The following is a 21,587-nucleotide window of genomic DNA, read 5'->3' as shown; positions in this document are numbered from 1 at the left end:
TGTACAATAGCCAAGACATAGAAGCAAACGAAGTGTCTATCAGTTCATGGATGAAAAGAAAATGTGGTAGATACAATGGAATATTTCTCATCCATAAAAAAGAAGGGAGACAGAGAAACATCGATCAGACCGTCAAACCTCAGAGAGAAGGTAGGGGAAGGTGGGGGTAAGGGAGAGAGATCAAAGGACTTGTATGCATGAATTTAAGCCTAACCAGTGGACACAGACACCAGAGGGCATGAGTGGGAGATGGGGGGCAAAGGGAGGATAAGAGCACATATGTAATACCTTAATCAATAAAGAAAAAAAGAATTTTAAAAAAATAATGAAGTCCTGTAATTTGTGACAACGTGGATGGACCTGGAGGGCATTAGGCTATGTGAACAAAGCCAGACAGAGAAAAACAGACACTATATTATCTCACTTATATATAGAATCTAAAGAACTACTCACAGATACAGAGAACAAATTGATGGTTGCCAAAGGCAAGGGATGGGGAGTGGACTAAATGGATAAAGGTGATAAAAAGGTACACACTTCCAGTTATAAAACAAATAAGTCCTGGGATGTGATGTATAGCACGGTGACCATAGTTAATAATACTACATTGTATATTTGCATGTTGCTAAGAGAATAAATCTTAAAAGTTCTCATTCCAAGAAAAAAAGCTGTAACTACATGAGGTGACAGATGTTAGCTAGACTTGCTGCGGTGGTCATTCGTTTGCCAGTGTGCACACACAGGCTCATCATGCTACACACCCAACAGGGCTGACAAAGAAGCGAGGAGGGACCACTGCTGATCACCAAAGCTGCCTCCCAAAGCACACCCATCACAGAGAGGAGCCCCAGCCCTTGGCCTCTTCGCCCCCTTCTCACCACCCCACCGTGAAGCAGAGGGCACTTACGGAGGTTATGGAAGCACTGAAGCCTTCCTGAGACATCTCATACTCGAAGGAGCTGCTACTTCCTGTCTGCGTGCCTGTGAGGAGGAGAACTTTCCATATTAGAGAAGGCAGAGGAGCCCGCTGGCTCAGTAGTTGAGCATCGACTTGAAAGAGGAGGTCGCTATTGGTTTCCTGGTCAGAGTACATGCCCTGATTACAGGCTGAATCCCAGGAGGCAGCCGATCAATGAGTCTCATCATTGATGTGCCTATCTCTCGCTCTCTCTCCCTTCCTCTTTGAAATCATATATATATATATATATATATATATATATATATATATATATATATATATATATATATATTTAAAGAAGGCAGAAAAGCCTGGAACACAGGCTGGAAATCCAAATGCTATAGCAGCCAGTCCCCACCCCTCCCTTAGGATGGGGCTGGACTGCAGGTGGGCAGGGCCCAGAGCAGCTCTGAGGTGGAGAATAACTATCAAAGTCTGCAATAAAAAACGGTCTCCAGTAAAACTACATTGCAAAGAAATGGGAACAAAACAAAATGAAGGAGTCCAAAGCTGAAGAGACAGAGCCTGAAGAAGTCGTAGTGGGAAAAGTATTGGCTAACGCTGAGCAAATGGTCAGTGGGTCATTCCCTCGCGCCAGAGGGACCCACAGGCCGACGATGCTTGGGAACCTGAAGGGAATTTGGAAGGTCCATAGTCATGGAAGCATCTCTTCATTCTCAAAAAGCTGGAAATGAAAAGGTTGGCACAAAAAGAAAATCTTTATCTGCAGGGACTCTGATGACAGTAAATCAGGGAAAAGAGCTGCCGCCGCTAAGCCCCGTGGCTGGCAGAGGTGTGATCCTGAAGGACCACTCGGTGCCACAGACCGTGGGAGCCACTGTTTCTCATGAGACAGAGGATGCAGACGGCTTTTGCTGGCAAAAGAGGCAAATAGGAGTGTCCTCAATTGTAATTGCTTCAGGTGAGGAGAGTAACTTGGCATTCTTATCCAGAAGATGAAGCCCAATAATTGCATTGCTTTCCACATATAGTTATAATTGTTATAGTTTGGTTATGGTTATGGTTATGGTTATAGTATAGTTATGGTTATGGCTTAGTTATGGTTATGATTATAGTTTAGTTATGGGTATGGGTATGGTTATAGCTTAGTTATGGTTATGTTTTTAGTTATAGTTATGGGTATGGTTATAGTTTGGTTATGGTTATGGTTATGGTTTAGTTATGGTTATGGTTATGGTTATAGTTTAGTTATGGTTATGGCTTAGTTATGCTTATGGTTATAGTTTAGTTATGGATATGGGTATGGTTATAGTTTAGTTATGGGTATGGGTATGGTTATAGTTTAGTTATGGTTATGTTTATAGTTATAGTTATGGGTATGGGTATGGTTATAGTTTGGTTATGGTTATGGTTTAGTTATGCTTATGGTTATGGTTATAGTTTAGTTATGGTTATAGTTATAGGTATGAGTATGGTTATAGTTTAGTTGTGGTTATGTTTATAGTTATAGTTATGGGTATGGTTATAGTTATGGGTATGGGAGTGGGTATTGGTATGGCTATAGTTTAGTTATGGTTATGGTTATCGTTACAGTTGCTAGCTATAGTTTAGTCATAGTTATTGTTACAGATGAATCTGGGTCTTGGGTTTTTTATTTGTTAGCATAAGAAATACCTATATTCTAATGAAAATCAAGTTTGATATCTGCTTTGAAGGAGCACTGGGGGAATGCCAGGGTGGTTGCATCTGTGGCACAGGCATTTTGGACAAAGGCTCTCTGTAGTCGCTTCCTTTACCAGAAAAGAACACCAGATACCATGGTGTATGTCTCCCTCTGCATCAGAGAAGCTTTTGTAAATGTAGTCATAATCATGACTCAGTCAGAACCTGTGTTAAACTCATTCCTACCTAAGGATCATTGCAGGCTTTCTGTTTATTTGGGTGGTTTGGTGTATATACATAAAAACATATGTAAGTGGTTTTTGTTTCTTTCTTTTTCTTAAACAAGCACAGCATCCACAAATAAGTGTGCTTCTGAGCTGCCTAAGAAACAAATCACTACCACACCACTGAAATTTCCCCTGAGGCTATAACCTCCAGAATTAAGTAGATAATTGGTAATTAACTGGGAAATCCTATATAATTAAAGGCTAATATGCAAATCGACCAAAAGGCAGAACGACCAGTTGCTATGATGTATGCCTACCACCAGAGGGCAGATGCTCAATGCAGGAGCTGCCCCATGGTAGTCAGTGCACACCCCCGCTCAAGCCAGAATCTGGGCTCACAGCTGGCAAGTACAGCGTGGGTGGCAGGAGCCCCTCCCACCTCCACAGCAAGGCAGGAGAGGGGCCTAAGCCATCAGTCAGACATCCCCAGGGCTCCTGGACTGTGAGAGGGCACACGCGGGATGAGGAATGCCCCCCCCCAAGTGCACAAATTTTGTGCACCAGGGCTCTAGTTTAAATATAATGTAAACAGATTAAATCAGACCATTTAAGAGCAGTCATATCAGAATCTATCCATATCTACAATCATAAATGTAAGTTTATTTGAAAAACTCCTCAAAGGAAAGTTTCGTCACTACCAACAAACTCCCACCCAAATGGGAAAACTAGTGGGTTAATCAAGGGGCTTACTCAAAGCCGCTTCCTCAGGAGCCGTCCCTTTACCTGGAGTTGAAACCCCTGTGCCTCGCTGACTGCAGTGTCCTGACTCGTGGGCTGTGTAAGACTTTGTTCATGGAAGCCCAATCAGGTAGTTAGAGACCTTGGCCATGAGGACCTGCTGGAATCGGTGGTGAACAAGCTGTTGTCATCTAAACTCTTCGTCCAGCTGTTTTCTCTTTAGCCCGACTCATCCCTCACATGTAGGTCAGTCTCAGCATGTGGGGGACTGGTTCAGCGAAGCAGGAAAAACAGCCCCTTTGTAGTGAATGGTGTTACCCAACTGCACGTTGTTGCCTTGATTGTAAGTACCGGTAAACAGAGGCCAATAAATAGTTTTATATTCCTGTAAAGCACACACACACACACACACACACACACACACACATACACACACACACACACACACACACACACACACACACACACACGCATGCGCTTTGGTGGCCAAAGAGAGGCTCAGGTGAGAGCCATGTTAAAGGGGAAAGCATATGCCCCGCCCCTTTTAAAGGGATGGTGGCTCTTTGGCTCCAGCCACTTTTTGCCAAGTGGGATTGTGGTCCTGTAGGTGTATAATGTCCCAGCTTTTCAAGAGTAGCCATAAATCCACACTGCATGTGAACTTCTCCAACTTTAAATTCTTTTACTCAGAAAACTTTCATTGAGCACCCTCTCTGCACCAGGCTGAGGCACCGGGAAGACAGCAGTGAACCAAACAGACAAGTGTTGGCAACATCCACATTTTTAGAAAAATACAGGGGTGGGGGTGCGGGGGGGAGTTGGCTCCCCTGCCCTCCAAATATTCAGCCTGTGGCCAAGAGCGGCAAAATTGGAGGGGGAACAAGTCTAGATCCTTCTGTTCCAAAGACACTGACCAAGTGGAGCGAGAGTCGCTGGAAATGGAGGAAGCGGGAGAGAGCTGACGCTGAGGGTCAGGACACCAGAGGCTCGGAGGGGCTAGTGTTTCGGGGCGCAGGACTGCCGCCGGGGCTGTTTCGGAAACACGGAACCTGAGCTCACCCTCGATCGCAAAGATCTTCTCCTGCAGCTGGTCCTGAATGGTCTTCAGCGCCTCGAAGTTGGTCACCTGGAACACGTGGTCGCGAGGCGGCTTGGACGCGATGGTGTCCAGCTCCTCGCGGTTCTTCTCCTTGTCGAAGGCATCGCCCACCTGTTACCGAGGAACAGAGGCCGGATCAGGCCACGCACATCCCGGCAAAGAGCGTTCTGCAGGAACAGCTCCAGAAACCACGTGTGGCCCTGGATGCAGCTCCAGAGGCCCCGGGCCCGGCTGCCAAGGCGGGGAGAGCAGTTGTCCTCTCTGTCAGGGGGTGGGGGGCAGCTGGGACTGAACCCCGCCCTGGGTCCCTGAGCTGAGCCGCCTCCTGTGGGGGCTGGCTCCCCGCCTTTTCCCTTTAGGAAGGGGCACCCTTTCCTGTCACATGGCTCCATGCGAGTCTGGTGACACTGGTGGTCCCGACCCTTTACCCATTCCCCAGCCCGAGCCATTTCCCCAAAGCGCTGCTGTGCCTCCTGCTCCGGGCCGAGGACCGCCTGCTCCTATCTCTGCGGTCAGCACATGCATGTCAGCAAGTGTGATGCAAGCAGAGGCTTGAAACGGTGCTTGCAACATCTCCACTGGCTCTTGGTTCCTCTGCCCTGGCCAGGAGGCCCGGCCAGGCCACTGGAGGCTGAGGTGGAGCAGAAGAGCCTGTTACTGCTGCCCCCACCCCACCCCACCCCCGCTCCCGGCCAGCAGAAGGCGCAGGAGAGCGCCCAGCCATGAGCAGGGCTGAGACCAGAAAAACTGCCCCTGGACCCAGGCTCCCTCACTGTCTTAGCCATGAATTGGGTGAGTCTGACACAGCATCGTGGACAGGGCTCAGCGGTGACTGCCGCCGCTCCCATTTTATTCGCTTTAGCTTATCTCGGGGGGGGGGGGGGGGGGGGGGCGGGGGGGGCGGGAGGGGTAGGGGGGCGGGTTTAAACAGAAATACTCGCAGAGGCAACAAGCCAGGAGCCCGTTTCCTACCCCCACGACATAGCGAATGATGCCGGCCCTGTCCGCCTCTGGGATGACATCCTGGTACTCCAAGGGGTCACGATACTTCTTTCCGTCTGTGATGACCACGAGGATCTTAAGGGCGTTCTCCCGGGTGCCGCTGCTGGGGACAAACAGTTCTCTTCTGCGGGGAGAGGAGGGGGTCAGTGCGAGCGGCGGAGACGGGCTGAGGCTGAGGGTCAGCCGGCCCAGCCGCTGGGGAGAGGCAGCTGTGCCCGGCCCAGGGCGGCTTGGCTCCCGGAGCGAACACTGAGGTGAAGGCAACAGGAGAGGGGAGAGCAGTGGCGTGAACGCCCTCACTGCTTCTCCATGCTTTTGCAGAGGGTGCGATTTTTAACTATTATTCCTTATAAATTAAATTAAATTCACACACACACACACACACACACACACACACATTAGAGGCCCGGTGCATGAAATTTGTGCACTGGGGCGGGGGTGGGGGAGTGTCTGTCAGCCCAGCCTGCACCCTCTCCAATCTGGGACATCCCTCTCACAATCCAGGACTGCTGGCTCCCAACTGTTCACCTGGCTGCCTTCCTGATTGCCCCTAACTGCTTCTGCCTGCCAACCTGATCACCCCCTAACCACTCCCATGCCAGCCTGATTGATGTCTAACTGCTCCCCTGCCAGCCTGTTTGCCCCCAACTTCCCTCCTCTGCTGGCCTGGTCACCCATACCTGCCCTCCCCTGCAGGGTTGATCACCCCCAACTGCCCTCCCTGGCAAGCCTGGTCCCTCCCAACTGCCCTCCCCTGCTGGCCATCTTGTGGTGGCCATCTTGTGTCCACATGGGGACAGGATCTTTTCCACATGGGGGCAGCCATACTGTGTGTTGGGGTGATGGTCAATCTGCATATTACTCTTTTATTAGATAGGAGAGAGGCCTAGTGTATGGGTGCAGGCCAGCTGGTTTGCCCTGAAGGGTGTCTTGGATCAGGGTGGGGTTCCTTTGGGGTGTGGGGTGGCCTGGGTGAGGGGCCTGTGGTGGTTTGCCGGCCAGCCATGCTCCCCGGTGACCCAAACAGAGGCCCTGGTATATGGAATTCATTTACCTTCTACAATTGAAACTTTGTAGCCTAGAGCAGAGCCAAGCCTCCTGCTCACTCCATGGCAGCAGCCATTTCTGTTGGAATTTATGTGTCTTCTACAATTGAAACTTTATAGCCTGGAGTGAAGGCCTGAGCTGGCCAGGGCTGCAGAAGCTTGGCTTCCTCCATCACCCAGGGAAACCCTAACCTCCTGCTCTTCCAGCTCAGTGGCTGCCGCCATTTCTGTTGGAATTTATTTACCTTCTGTCATTGAAACTTTGTACCCGTGAGTGGAGGCCTGGGCCTCCCAGGGTTTGTGAAAAGCTTGGCTTCCTCCATTGCCAGGGAAACCCAAGCCTCCCTCCTGCGCTCTTTGGCCACAGCCATCTTGGTTAGGGTTAATTTGCATACTCGCTCTGATTGACTGGTGGGCATGGGTGGTGGACGTGGCTTGTGTGTATAGCAAAGTGATGGTTAATTTGCATATTGCTCTTTCATTATATAGTATATTTAATAACCTTCTTTGTTTATTTACTAAGCTTATCTCCTGCATTTTTGTCCCACCCCACCTTTGACTCTACACATACACACATACTCACACATACACTCATATACTCTCACACACATAGTCACAAACATACACACATACGTACACAGACTCTCACATATACACACACATACATTCACACATATACATACAGTCACATACACAAACACACACACATGCTCACATACACTCACACATACAGATACTCACACACAAACATACACACATATTCACACACACATACACCCACTCACATATACAGGCACACATATATTCACACACATATAGACCCACTCTCACACAGTCACACACATATTCACACATACATACACACTCTCACACATATATACACTCTCACACATACATACATTCACACACATATTCACACACACATAGATCCACTCTCACACATACACACTCACACATAGTCACACACATATTCACACATACATACACACTATCACACATGCATACACTCACACATATTCACACACACATAGACCCACTCTCACACATACCTACACCACAATACACTCACACACACACACTCACACATACTCTCACACATATACACACTCACACTCACAGAAATCAGAGTGAACATTCCAAATAGAGCGATTGGTCCGGTCCATCTTCCCACTGTTTAAAACCTCCTGTGGATCCTCTCTGGCCTCAATTGATCTCTCCAGCCTCCCTCCAGCCTTCCTCTCACTTTCCCCTTCACTCCCACCTTTACTCACAACTTGTTTTGTCATGAACAGTCCCTCCTCCACACGTTAGCATGCTGTTCCCTCAGCCAGTAATATCCTTTACTCCCTCCATGCCCCTCCTCTCATCCTTCAAAACCCAGCTAAAAGGGTCACCCCTGCTCACATCCCAAGCAAAAAGAGCTTACACCACTTTGCGGATTCCCGTGGCCGTGTGCGTCGTCCCGCCCAGCTGTTTGATTGGCCTCACCAGTAGATTCGGGTTCGGGTTAGCCTTGAAATCTTTAAAGGTGAAGTGCGTCCTGAACACATTAGAGAACTGCATCAAAGAGAACTGGGGACGGGGACCTGACATTACACCAAAGAAGAGGAGGCCTCCACCACCGCCCTCCCTCTCCCTCACCCACCTCCCAGCCATCTCCCAGAAAGCCCTGCAGAAATCTTAAAGCACTCTGGTCTCCAAATCCTACACTGCCTCCCTCTTTCTGCCCCACCAGGAAAGACACCTGCCATCAGCTCTCAGTACTAGAATTCAGGCAGAGAGACACGGGGTTTCATCTCCCATGCCAACAACTATCCAACAGTCAGAGCTGCCTGTTTTACAAAGAGTTGGAGGAGTACTGAGGCTTCACCCAGATAGAGCAAGAAGGAGACTCATGGAAGAAAACCACGACCGACTGACCATTTGTCAAAGTCTGTAGTTGAGGGAGGAGAGGAAAGCGGTGGCCGGTTGCTATGTCCTTGCAGCCTTGCATGGGCTGTTCCCTAACCTCCCCATTGGCCCTCACCAAGGTGTTGGACTTTGTGAACTGATTCATCACAGTTGAGATGAACTCCTTCATCCGCTGAAAGTCATCTACCTTGATGCTGGTAGAGCCATCAATCAAGAAGGCGATGTCACTCTCCTGCCGGGGGCACTCTGGACCATGGAAAGAGTGCAGACTGATTAGGTACTCTGGCTTCCAGTACAGCTGTAGGCTAGCTGCTGAACCATGAGGCTCAGGGGTACCAGTCAACCCATCTCCAAAGTAAATGGAAATGTAGATAGCCCCATTCCCCCCCCCCCCCCCACCACCAATGTTGCTTGCTGGTTGAGCATCAACCCATGAACCAAGAGGTCAATGGTTTGATTCCCAATCTGGGCACATGCCAGGTTGTAGGCTTGATTGCCCAGTAGTAGGCATGCAGGAGGAGCAATCCATGATGTTTCTCTCTCATAGATGTTTCTATCTCTCTATTCCCCTCGTGGCCTCCCTCTCTCTCTCTCTCTCTCTCTCTCTCTCTCTCTCTCTCTCTCTCTAAAAATCCATTAAAACATTTTAAAAATAAAAATATGGACTAATTGGAATGTGTTGGTGTCCCTCGTTAGGGCACCAAAATGCCGGGGTTCTTTTCCCAGCCTTACAAAGGGTTCAGCATTCTGGAGAAAGGGGCTGTGCATAGATTATTAAAAAGGAGTCCAAAGACGAAAGATATTTTTGAAAGACATTGGGGGGTCAGGGGAGCTTCAGCTAAAAGGAACTGAAGACTCTTCCTTGACCAAGGACCCAAGCTTTTATTCAACACAATTTGTCCCAAGGCCAGATGGAAATATACACTTCAAAGGGTAAGGTATCAAAGGGTAGAATACAGAAGCATTATCAGTTTGGGGAATGGCTTACAGCTGTTCAGGTGTTTGGGCAACAGGAGGCAATAAAATGCCCTGAGCTGTCTAGCAGCTAACAATCCTATTCAGGTTTGGCGGAAGTGCCTTTTAGCCATTTCCAAGGAGTAAATAACAGATGTGGCTCACCCTTGTTGAGCCTCCCAAGTCCCATCAACCGTTTGACTCTTGTAATTATTACATGCTGGAATGGGTTCTCGGCAGTATGAAAAACAATTGGTTAATTCTGCCCAAGGGAGTCAGGGGAAGTAGTGACATTAGAGCTACCTCATGAAGAATGAGAAATAATTTGCCAGGAATATCATGAAAGAAACAAGTTATTGGGGGGGAGGGGGGAAGGAATAGCATCTATAAAGGTTTGCTGGATATTCTTCCTTCTGCCCTCAGTCCCAAATCTACTTTCTCCCTCCCCACTCCGCTCCGCAGCCTGGGAGAAGTGGCCCACGTGGTCCAGAGCAACAGGGCTCTTACCCTCTGGCTTCTCGTTGGATTTGCCCAGTCAGGAGCTTCCCCAGGAGACTGGAGGGAGGGAGGAAAGTGAGATCCTCTTGGCTCCCTCCCTGCAAGGTTGCTCTAGCCGGCTGTGTCCCTCAGCAGATCGCCCTTCCTCTCAAGGAGGCCCGCTCCACACACTTCCTCTCCTCTGGATTCCGGTGACTTTTCCCCCTCCTTGTCTTATCAGCTTAGGGGTGGTGACAGCTCTGCTGGCCCTGGGTTCCTGGACTGTCCCTAGTAGCTTAGACCCTACCACATCTTTATGATTAGTCCCTTTGTAAATAGTCCCTTTGAGTTATCTTAGCTGGAGTGTGCCACCTGTCCCAGTAGGGACCCCGACTGATACAAAGGGGATGGGCCTCAAAGAATTCTGGCAGAACCCCGGAATGGACCTGGAACTACCCGGGTAAACCGGTATGAGGGAGATGGAGACGGGGCTGTGTCATTAGCAGAGAGCAGTTGGAAAGAGCCTCTCTATCCAAAAAGAAGTTTGACTTAACCCCTTCGGCAGTGGGGAGCCACGGATGTTCTTAGGGAAGGGAGAGAGATGATGTTTTTATGCTGTAGAAAGGCTGCCATAGCAGGGAAGACTTGGAGCAGCTTTATTCATGATATGAAATATGGGAAATGACCCAAACGTTCTTCAATGAGTGAACCTGAGAGTGGGACTGTGGGAAATATGTGCAATGCAATACCACTCAGCAATAAAAAGGAAAGAACTACTGACACACACAACAATGTGAGTGAATCCCAAATGCAAACTCAGAAGGTTATGATTCCATGTAGGTAACATTCTTAAAAAGACAAACTACGTGTATATAGTGACAGAGAGCAGAGCAGTGAGTGCTGGGCCAGGGGTGAAGGGGTGGAGACAACTGACTGTAAAGGCAGAAAGGTTTTCTTAGGGGGTGTGGGACTCTCTGATATCCTGCTCATGTTTTCACACAAATAGATACATCTCTTAAAATTCATAAAACTACCCTAAAAATAGCCATGGGGATGTAAGGCAGGGCAAAGGAAAATAGTCAATAATATTGTAATAACTATGTATGATGTCAGATGGGTAAGAGATTTATCAGAGTGATCCCTTCATAAGACATATAAATGCCTAATCACTGTGTTGTACACCTGAAACTAATATAATCTATATCAACAGTAATTGAACAATACACTATATTTTAAAAGAAGAAAAAAGTCAATTTTATTGTAGGACATTAAAAAACTAAAATTACCCAAAAAGTATTGGCTTTTTAAAAACAAACAAGCAGCCGAAACCGGTTTGGTTCAGTGGATAGAGTGTCAGCCTGCGGACTGAAAGGTCCTGGGTTCGATTCCAGTCAAGGGCATGTACCTTGGTTGCGGGCAAGTCCCCAGTGGGGGGTGTGCAAGAGGCAGCTGATCGATGATTCTCACTCATCGATGTTTCTAACTCTCTATCCCTCTCTCTTCCTCTCTGTAAAAAAATCAATAATATATATATATTTTTTAAAAACAAACAAACAAGCAGTGACAGGCAACTGTCTCGGTTGCTTGGTGTGTCGCCCGCTTCACCAAAACCATTGTGAGTTCAAGTCCCAGTCAGGGCACATGCCCAGGTGGTGGGTTTGATCCCCAGGAGGCAACCAATCAATGTTTCTCTCTCAAATCTCTCTCTCTCTCTCTCTCTCTCTCTCTTTCTCTCTCTCTCTCTTTCTCTTTTCTCTCTCTCTCTCATCAATGGACATACCCTTGGATGAGAATTTAAAAAATACCAGTAAACAATCAGATTCTAAGGTTTATATGGAATATATACAAAAATTAGCCAGAAAAAAAAATTTTTGTTTCAAAGATACATTAAAAATAATCAAGGCACAGTGCAGTGTGTCAGCATGCCACCGTTGTCATACATGGAGCTTCTCCAGAGATGACACAGAAGGAAGCAGATGCTGGGGACCAAGAGGAAGAGTCTCCCAGTCCACCCCTTAGTGCCACTGCATTTCTAACCACGTGCATTTTAGGAGAAACGGAAAGGCAGGAAATGGTTTCCAAAGAAGAGTCTTGAGCTCCTGAGAGTGAGGACCTAAGAGAGAGATGTGAGGATGGGAGCTGAAGCCACAGAAGTGGAGGCGTCAGGCAGGAAGAACACATGGAGGGAAGAGGAACTGTCACTGGTGCCCTGGGCAGGCAGGGCAGGTGGGCAGGAGGGCAGGTGGGCAGGAGGGCAGGAGGGGCAGGCAGGGCAGGTGGGCAGGAGGGCAGGTGGGCAGGAGGGCAGGAGGGGCAGGCAGGGCAGGTGGGCAGGAGGGCAGGAGGGGCAGGCAGGGCAGGTGGGCAGGAGGGCAGGTGGGGCAGGCAGGGAAAGCAGGGCAGAAGAAAAGGCAGGGGAGAAGCAGGAAGGCAAGGGGAGTGGAGGGGGCGGGACCCCTGAGGCTGAGTGTGGGGAAGGAAGGTCTGCAGGTCACCTTAGAGAGGCCAGTGACCATGAGGACAGAAAAGACGCTCCCCATTCAGGGTCACAGATGCCATTTGCAAAAGTACGTTCTGTGCAGGGATGGGCAGAAGATAGATGTCTGAGCCTGAGGCCAGGACATGGGGAGAGGGAGTCAATCGGAGAAAGAAAGCCCTTCGAAGACGTTTGATGAAGGGAAGGGGAGTAGCGGGGAGGGGGGGATAGGGCGGCAAGCAGGAGGGGAAGGTTATGTTGGTATAAAGTGTAGTCCTTGATTGTGTCTAAGATGCGGGTATCAGCAGCAGGTTTCCATGAAAGGAAAGGGAGACATTTAAGGTCCCTGAGGGAATGAATGATTGGCCACACGAGCCCCAGGTCGGGGGCGTGAAAGAACATCTGAGGCCGAGGCAGGGCCTCCTCCAACCCCAGTGAGTGGTGCCTGGTGCCCTCGAGGTGGGGTGGGACTCGGAGAGGGGCCTGGAGGGAGGTCCCGCCTGCAGTGTGGTTTTCTCCGGGGAGAAGGAGGCAGCTCTCCGGTGAGGGCGGAGTGAGAGGAACAGACGTAAGGGGGAGAAACTTACTCGGAGGACACTGCCCTTGGTCCCAGATCCAACGTGGAGAGGAGCAAAAAGAAGGCCCGGCAATGAAAGGAAGCAGCGGCTGAGAGCAGCTTAGAAAATGTCCACTCGCTCGCTCCTTCCATCACAAGTGTTTGGGGAACCAGGCACCTCCTCTTGAGTTTTATTTTTTATTTTTATTTATTTATTTATTTATTTGTACAGAATGACACTCTCTTTGAGTGAGTGAGTTGTCAATCCTCACCTGAGGATATTTTTCCATTTTTAGAAAAGATGGGAGGGAGAGGGGGAGAGACACAGAGAGGAAAACATCAATGTGAGAGAGATGCGTTGATTGGTTGCCACCCACATGGGCCCCGATCAAGCCTGCAACCAAGGTTCATGCCCTTGACTGGAATCGAACCTGGGACCCGTCAGTCCACAGCTATGCTCTACGCATATAGCCAAACCAGCTAGGGCTTAGCTAAACTTTATATATATATATATATATATATATATATATATATATATATATATATATATATATATGTTCTTATTGATTTCACAGAGGAAGAAAGAGGGAGAGAGAGATAGAAACAACAATGGTGAGAGAAAATCATTGATAAGCTGTCTCCTACACACCCACACTGGGGATCAAGCCCAGGCATGTGCCCTGACCCAGAATCAAACTCTAACCTCCTGGCTCTTAGGTCAACACTCAACCACTGAATCATGCCGGCTGGGCTCAGCGGAACTCTTTGACTCACTTCGAAGAAATTGCAGAAGTTCCGAGCTGTAACTTCTGAGATTTGTTTATGAAAAGACCGTGACTTCTGCTTAGGTGCCTGCTCTCTGTTCTCTGTCTTTTTTTTTTTTTTTTTTTTTTCAAACATATTTTTTTATTGATTTTTTACAGAGAGGAGGAGAAAGGGATAGAGAGCTAGAAACATCAATGAGAGAGAAACATCGACCAGCTGCCTCTTGCACACCCCCTACCGGGGATGTGCCCGCAACCAATGTACATGCTCTTGTCCGGAATTGAACCCAGGAACTTTCAGTCCCCAAGCCGACGCTCTACCACTGAGCCAAACCGGTTTCGGCTTTTTTTTTTTTTTTTTAATATATATATAATATATTTTATTGATTTTTTACAGAGAGAAGAGAAAGGGATAGAGAGTTATAAACATTGATGAGAGAGAATCATCCATCAGCTGCCTCTTGTACACCCCCTACTAGGGATGTGCCCACAACCATGGTACATGCCCTTGACCGTAATCGAAACTGGGACCTTTCAGTCCGCAGGCTGACCCTCTATCCACTGAGCCAAACTCGTTTCAGCTCTCTCAGTCTTTATCCCCACCCTGAGGGAAGCCAGCTGCGATGGTGCTCGCTGCTCGCTGTGGAGGTCCCTGTGACAAATAGCTAGGGGGAGCCTCTGGCCACCAGCCAGTGAGGCCCCGGGCCTCCGTGCAACAACCTGGAAGCGAGCTTGGAGGTGGCTTTCAGACCTTCAGATGAGACAACAGCTCTGGTGTGACAACTTAACTTCCATCTCATGAGCAAGCCCTAGGCCAGTGGTCGGCAAACTCATTAGTCAACAGAGCCAAGTAGCAACAGGACAACGACTGAAATTTCTTTTGGAGCCAAATTTTTTAAGTGGCGTTAAACTTCTTCTAAATCCACTTCTTCAAAATAGACTCGCCCAGGCCATGGTATTTTGTGGAAGCGCCTCTCTCAAGGGGCCAAAGAGCTGCATGTGGCTTTTGAGCTGCAGTTTACAGACCATGGCCTTAGGCAGAGGCACCCAGCTTGGGCACGCCCAGACTCCTGATTCCTAGAAGCTGCAAGATAATTTATCTTGTAGTTTTTAGCTGCTACCTTCAGAGGGAATTTGTTATGAAGCAATCAATACAAACGCATAGAGCAGTGAGCAAGCTAGGCAACAGCCTTGCTGTCATGGAGCCGACATTACAGAGGAAGGGGCAGATGAGAAACAGTAGAAAATGGAAATGCAGACATGAGGAAGGTAGCTGTGCGATGTGGCAGGGAGTCCGGGTGGGGCTGGCCAGAAAGGCCCTCAGGGAAGGCCTCCTAGGAGGCCATTGGAGCTGAGATGGCGCTAATAAGCTGTCAGCTGAGGGCTGGGGAAGAGCACACCAGGCTGAAGGAAAGGTGAGCTCAAAGGCGCTGAGGCAGGGCCCTTGGGTGTGGTTCTTGGAGAAGAAAGACAGCCAGTGTGGCCAGAGCACAGCAGCTGCCAGACAAGGGGTGGGAGAGGGGTGGGAGAAGGGGTGGGAGAAGGGCTGAGAGAAGAGAAGGGGTGGGAGAAGGGGGGGGAGAAGGGGGGAGAGGTGGGCAGGAGCCTCACCACCTAAAGCTCTGGAGCCTCTGGCCAGGAGACAAGGCACTGACCCTAAGGACAGTGTTTGGAATGTCACCTTACAAAGATGATTGCCCATATCAGGACTTTTCTTGAAGTTCAAGACCCTAGCACTTGGCCCTCTCCTAGCACTCCTCTCCTCTCGTCTCTTCCGCTCTCTCTCTCTCTCTCTCTCTCTCTCTCTCTCTCTCTCTCTCTCTCTCTCTCTTTCTCTCTCAAAACCTTCTACACCTAGACTTCTAAGTCACACTCCAGACTCTGAGCGGCCCCAGTCCAGGCTGCCCTGCCTCCAGCCTCTGCTGCCCACCTTCACTGGACACCACGCCGCCTACCTCGCAGGGCCGTGGGGAACCGCTGGGGCGGCTGCCGCAGGTTGGATCCAAACAGGAAGCACAAGCCGTTCAGGTAGGTGTTCTCCTTGCACATCTGGTGCAGGGTGGGGCCGCAGGCCTGGAAGGCAGGGTGTGGGGGGCACTGTCCTTTTACCCCGACATCTCCATCCTCTGCAAGACCCCAGCCCCAGCAGCCCCAGGTCTCCACGCCTCCCCTCAGACCCTGCGTAACCCAGGGCAACTCACCAGCAGCCGGAAAGGGTTGGTGGCAAATGCCAGAGACAGACCCAAGGACATGTTCACCGCCTCCGGGGGCACTGAGGACAGACACGGTCAAGGTCACAGTCAGGAGATGAAAGGGCCCGAGAGAAGCTAGACAGGGGTCACCTCGACCTGGGGACACAGGCTGGCAGGCCAAGGGGGCACCTGCTCATGGGAAAGGAGTGCCCGGGGTGCGGGGGGTAGAGGCACCCTACCACACAGAGACTGGAGCTGACCCCAGCGGCCCCAACCACAGAGCCTCCCCCAGAACAAAGGGAGTGAAGGGGGTGCCGGGCCAGTGCAGGGCCGTGCCTCGCAGGACCGGCCGGCCTAGGGAGGGGCTCACCCTGCAGCTGGATGGGCTCACAGGCGGCCGTGCTGTAGTCACACTGGTACAGGCCTCCCGTCTGGTTGGCCGTCTTCACCTCCTGGGGGGCTCCCACCACCACCCTGCAGGCAGAGCAGGAGCAGATGGCCACGGGACCCGGGGAAATGGACACTTGGGGGGTGGAGAGCAGGCGAAGTCCTGCCTGGGAGTGAGAGCCAGCCCGCACGGCGTCTGCGAGTCCTAGAGACGCTCAGAGAGAAAGCCTGGGAGAGGCTAACTCTGGCCGGAGGACACAGAGCAAAGGGCTCATTTACAGAAGGTCCCATTTGCTCTCCTCAGGCACCTGGTGGCGCTGCTTAGCACAAAGCGGGGCAACTCTTTCCCAGGACTCTGCTTGCGCAGACTTCCACCTTCTGTGAGAAATGGGTGGCCACAGAAGCCGCAGGGGTTCTGTGGCTGGAGTCCGTGGGGAGAACGACACACGAGGGTTAAGCCGGGGTCCTGCCGCCTGAGCTGCCCGCTGCTGTGCGAGGCAGCTCCTGCCACAGACCGAGGAGGAAGGAGAGTCACCGCTGAGAGAAGCGAAGGGGAGGACAAGGGGAGAAAAAGGTTCTGGTCGCACTGACACTGTGCACCTCCTGGCCTGGCCAGAAAGCCAGCAGAACCACAGACTCCTCCATCTCTGGAGAAGAGATGTCCACCGGCATGCGGGGAGAAAGCCTCCACAGGAAGCTGATAGACCAAAGCCCCACGCCCGGCTCCTGCTGTTCACGGCCCGCAGCACCGGGCGGGCGTGCTCAGAAGAAACTGGCAGAAAAACAGACATAGATCAACGGAACAGAATAGAAAGCCCAGAAATAAACACATGTCTATTAACACATGCCAAAGAGGCAATAACACACAACGGGGTAAAGACAGTCGCTTCAGTAAATGGTGTTGGGAAAATTGGTCAGGTACATGCAAAAAAATGAAACTCAACCACCTTCTTATGCCCTATACAAGAATAAACTCAAAACAGATTAAAGATATAAATCTTAGACTGGAGTCCATAAAGTCTTAGAAGAAAAGATAGGCAGTAAGATCTCTGGCATTTCTCATAGCAATATTTTTATTGATATATCTACTCAGGGAAGGGAAACAAAAGAAAAATAAACAAATGGGACTGCATCAAACTAAAAAGTTGTGTTTTTAAAAAATATATTTTATTGATTTTTTTTTTTACAGAGAAGAAGGAAGAGGTATAGAGAGCTAGAAACGTCGATGAGAGGGAAACATCAATCAGCCACCTCCTGCACACCTCCTACTCGGGATGTGCCTGCTACCAAGGTACATGCCCTTGACTGGAATTGAACCTGGGACCTTTCAGTCCACAGGCTGGCGCTCCATCCACTGAGCCAAGCCAGTCAGGGCAAACTAAAAAGTTTTGTATAGCAAAGGAAACCATCAACAGAATGAAAACACAACATACTTAATGGGAGAACATATTCACCAAGGATACATCTGATAAGAGTATCTTTATAAAAATTTATAAAGAACTCATACAACTCAACATCAAAAAAAAATTTTTCAATTTAAAAATGGACAAAAGACCTGAATAGTCACTTCTCCAAAGAGGACATTCAGATGCCCAAGAGGCATGAAAAGAGATTCAACGTCACTAATCATCAGAGGAACACAAATTAAAACCACAGGGAGATATCTTCTCGTGCCTGTCAGAATGGCTGCCATCAACACACCCACACGCGACAGTGATGGCCAGGATGCGGAGAAGAGAGAACCCTCCTGCACTGTTGTTGGGAATGTAAGTTGGTGCGGCCACTGTGAAAAACAGTATGGGGGGGGGGGGGTCCTCAAAAAGTTTAAAATGTAATTGCCTTATGACCAGTGATTCCATTTCTGGGTCTGTGTCAGAAGAAACCAAAATACCGATTCGAAAGAATATATGCACCACTATGTTCATTGCAACATTATTTACTTAGAATAGCCAACCTATAAAAGCAACCCAAGTGCTTGTCAATAGACCAATGAATAAAAAATTGTGGTTCATATATACAATGGGATATTACTTGGCCATAAAAAAGAATGAAATCTTGCCATTGTGACAGCATGGATGGACCTAGAGGGGAATATGCTAAGTGAAATAAGTCAGTCAGAGAAAGACAAATACCATATGATTTCACTTACATGTGGAATCTAAAGAACAAAACAATTAAACAAACAAAACTGAAATAGACTCATAGGAACAGAGAACAGATTAATGATTGCCAGAGGGGCAGGAGGATGAGGGACTGGCTAAAGATAGTAAAGAGATCAAACACAAATTGGTAGTTACAGAATAGTCACTGGATGTAAAGCACAGCATAGAGCTATAGTCAATAACATTGTAATAACTGTGCATGGTGTCAGTGGGTATTGGCAATGTCAGGGAAACCCTTAATAAAGTATATGATTGTCTCACCTCTGTGCTGGTGTACGCTGTACACCAGAAACTAATACAAAATAAAATGGAATGTAAACTGTAATGGGGGTGGGGGAGGAATGTGTAAACCCGAGTGGGATAGGAACTGGGAGCAAGGAGTGTGGGAGATATAGTAATAGATAATACTCCTTGGCATTACCTATTCAAAAATAAACCAAGAAAAACAAAACAAAATAAAAGACAAAGGAAATGCGGGGGCCCTTACCGGGATCCCTCAAGCTGGACCACGCTCTGCCCGAAGCTCCTGGCATTCCCTCGAAAGACCACTGGGTTTTCAGTGTCCAGGTTGAACCCATGACATAAGGCCAAGGCTGGAGGGAAAAGAGGGGTGAGGGTCAGGAGGAGAGAAGCACGGAGTTAGACAGCAGTTCACCCCCTGCCCCGTGCACCTTCCTGTGGGATTCACCCTCACCCAGGGTGGTGATGTGGGGCTCCCACATGCAGCTCAGAGCCTGGGCAGAGCTCAGCACACTTTTTCCACAAAGGGCCGATAGTAAAATTTTAGGCTCTGTGGGCCATAGGCAAGTGGAGTATATTATGAACTTATATAATACTTACATATTATACTAGAGGCCTGGTACACAAAATTCGTGCACTCAGAGAGTGTGATCTGTCAGACCGGACTGCAGGAGCCCTCAGGGGATGTCCGACTGATGGCTTAGGCCCACTCTCCATGCTGCTGCCGAGGCGGGAGAGGCTCCCACCACCACTGCTGTGCTAGCCAGCTATGAGCCCGGCTTCTGGCTGAGCGGTGCTCCCCCTATGGGAGCACACTGACCACCAGAGACAGCTCCTGCATTGAGCATTTGCCCCTGTGTGTCATAGTGACCGGTTGTTCTACTGTTCGGTCAATTTTCATATTATTATATAGGATATTATATAAGTATTATATAGGTAGGTGCTTATATACAAGGAAACAAATGCATTCCCACAAATTTTTCATTGAGGAGATTAAAAATATAATAATAGAGTACACTCTTTGATATATAAATTTGCTAATGACACAAGGGAAATTTTTGGGGGGAGATAACATTTCTCACTCCACTGGGATTAAATCAGCGTCCCCGAGCATGAACCGATTACAAACGTCCCTCTGCAACCCAAGGCTCCCAGGCTCTACAAGTCGGTGGTGGAACCTTTGCCTTATGCCCATTGACCTGTTTGCTGACCCTGGCCTAGCCCTCCCACACGGGGGCTTCCAGCCCCTCTCTGAGCCCCACCCTATGTCCCCACCCTGCTGATTTGCCCAAGACCAAGTTCCTAAAGTCTCACCTTAGGCAATTTCCTTCCTAGGCAACCCTCAAGCATTTCATTCCCGGTCTTTGGCTCATTCGCCACAAATCACAGGCATACAAGGAAACCAAACTTAAATCATTTGATCCACCCGTCATTCAACAAACATCTACACCTGGGTCCATAGAAAACAGAGCTGGGGGCAAAGTGGTGGTGAGGTGGGATCCAAAAAGAGACCCTCTGAGAAAAGGACCTGGTACCTGCTGTGCACACTTTGGCCTGTCCTGTCGCCTCTCTAGTCTCAGGTTCCTCGTCTGTGCAGCCAAGGGGCCAGCCGAGCCCCCTTGAACAGCCTATGCATTCAGTCCTTCCTCCAAGCTCTCTGCTTATCTCATCTCGGTCTAGCTCTACTCTCCGCTCTTTTGTGAATCTCTTATCCTCTCCCAAATCGTTTATGTCTCTCCCCAATCTAACTCGGTGATATTCCGCACCCCTTCTCTCTACTCCCGGACTCATAAGTTCCCCTCCTCCTCACCCTTCACCTCCCAGCCCCAGCCCCTGGCACACCTGTGAAGAGCAGGACTCGGCGGGTCATGGCCGGGGAGAGCAGGCACCCTGTGACTGAGAGCATCACCAAAGCCAGAAAGGGCAAAAAAGAGAAGTAGTTGCTTTTGAAATAAGCTAGAGACTCAAAGGAAGAGGTCGGGGGCTTAGTTAGCACATAGCGCCCTTGACCTCCCTCCTGTGGTCACACTCAGCTCCCTCCCACCCTAAGGACCTCCCCACCTCGCCCAGCTCCCTAACCCAAACCAGAAAGGTCACAATTTCAAAGGTGTTGTTTGCCCACCAGCTTCTGGGCTGTGAAAGCATGTGAAAAGCAAGCCAAGCAGGCTCAGGGCCTGCCTCCCGGAACGCGTGTTCTAAGCCTGAACACAGACCTCACAAGTGTGGGGGTGGGTCGCTGGGTCTCCCCGAAAGCACACTTTGCCAAATGCCCTGCCCTCCTGCCCAAGGAGAAAGGAGCACCCTTCAGCCAGAATTGCCCTCCTTTGTAGCCACCCATAAGGACAGCTCAGACTCAGACCTATATCACTTTGTTTTAAAAATAATAATAATAATAATGATACCTCAAACCCTGTGCCCAGGAACTTTCACTTCCAAGAAGATATCGGAACAAACAGCTCAGGAGCACAATCAAAGCGGACGTATAAGCTGGTGCATTGCAGCATTGCTCTTCATCCTGAAGCTCTGGGACAGCCTCAGGACCCACCGGCAGAGGAGTGGTGAATGATGCCTCGCCTGGGATATAGCCTCACACTCCATCTAGTCACGTCTGCTTCTGTTTCAAAGACTCAGGCACATCCTTTCATGAAATCTATGGAACACCAAACTGCTAATGTCACCCCCAAGCCAATGATTTTTTTCATTCTGTCTCTAACACATTTTCTCTTGGCCCTAGTTCTCCTCTCTTCATAAACAAAACAAATAAACGTTTGCTCT

At 49.2% G+C, this 21,587-nt stretch overlaps 1 protein-coding gene across 1 annotated transcript in view; it reads right to left on the bottom strand.

Moving 5' to 3' along the window:
* LOC311622200 (integrin alpha-M-like) overlaps positions 1 to 20,743 on the bottom strand; it is a 39,736-nt gene extending 18,993 nt beyond the window's left edge. The window contains exons 1-10 of the mRNA XM_084883104.1: positions 20,655 to 20,743; positions 19,060 to 19,165; positions 16,394 to 16,497; positions 16,033 to 16,103; positions 15,787 to 15,904; positions 8,720 to 8,850; positions 8,120 to 8,265; positions 5,618 to 5,771; positions 4,606 to 4,756; positions 908 to 981 (exon numbers count right to left, since the gene is read on the bottom strand). Of these exons, the coding sequence (XP_084739230.1) occupies positions 908 to 981; positions 4,606 to 4,756; positions 5,618 to 5,771; positions 8,120 to 8,265; positions 8,720 to 8,850; positions 15,787 to 15,904; positions 16,033 to 16,103; positions 16,394 to 16,497; positions 19,060 to 19,165; positions 20,655 to 20,718 (1,119 nt within the window). The 5' untranslated portion in view covers positions 20,719 to 20,743. The remainder of the gene's footprint in view (positions 1 to 907; positions 982 to 4,605; positions 4,757 to 5,617; positions 5,772 to 8,119; positions 8,266 to 8,719; positions 8,851 to 15,786; positions 15,905 to 16,032; positions 16,104 to 16,393; positions 16,498 to 19,059; positions 19,166 to 20,654) is intronic.
* Between the last annotated feature and the right edge of the window lie 844 nt (positions 20,744 to 21,587).

The sequence above is a fragment of the Pipistrellus hanaki genome (genome assembly GCF_964339955.1).
Source record: "Pipistrellus hanaki genome assembly, chromosome: 4".
Lineage (NCBI taxonomy): Eukaryota > Metazoa > Chordata > Mammalia > Chiroptera > Vespertilionidae > Pipistrellus > Pipistrellus hanaki.
This window is presented reverse-complemented; position numbering and strand designations above follow the sequence as displayed.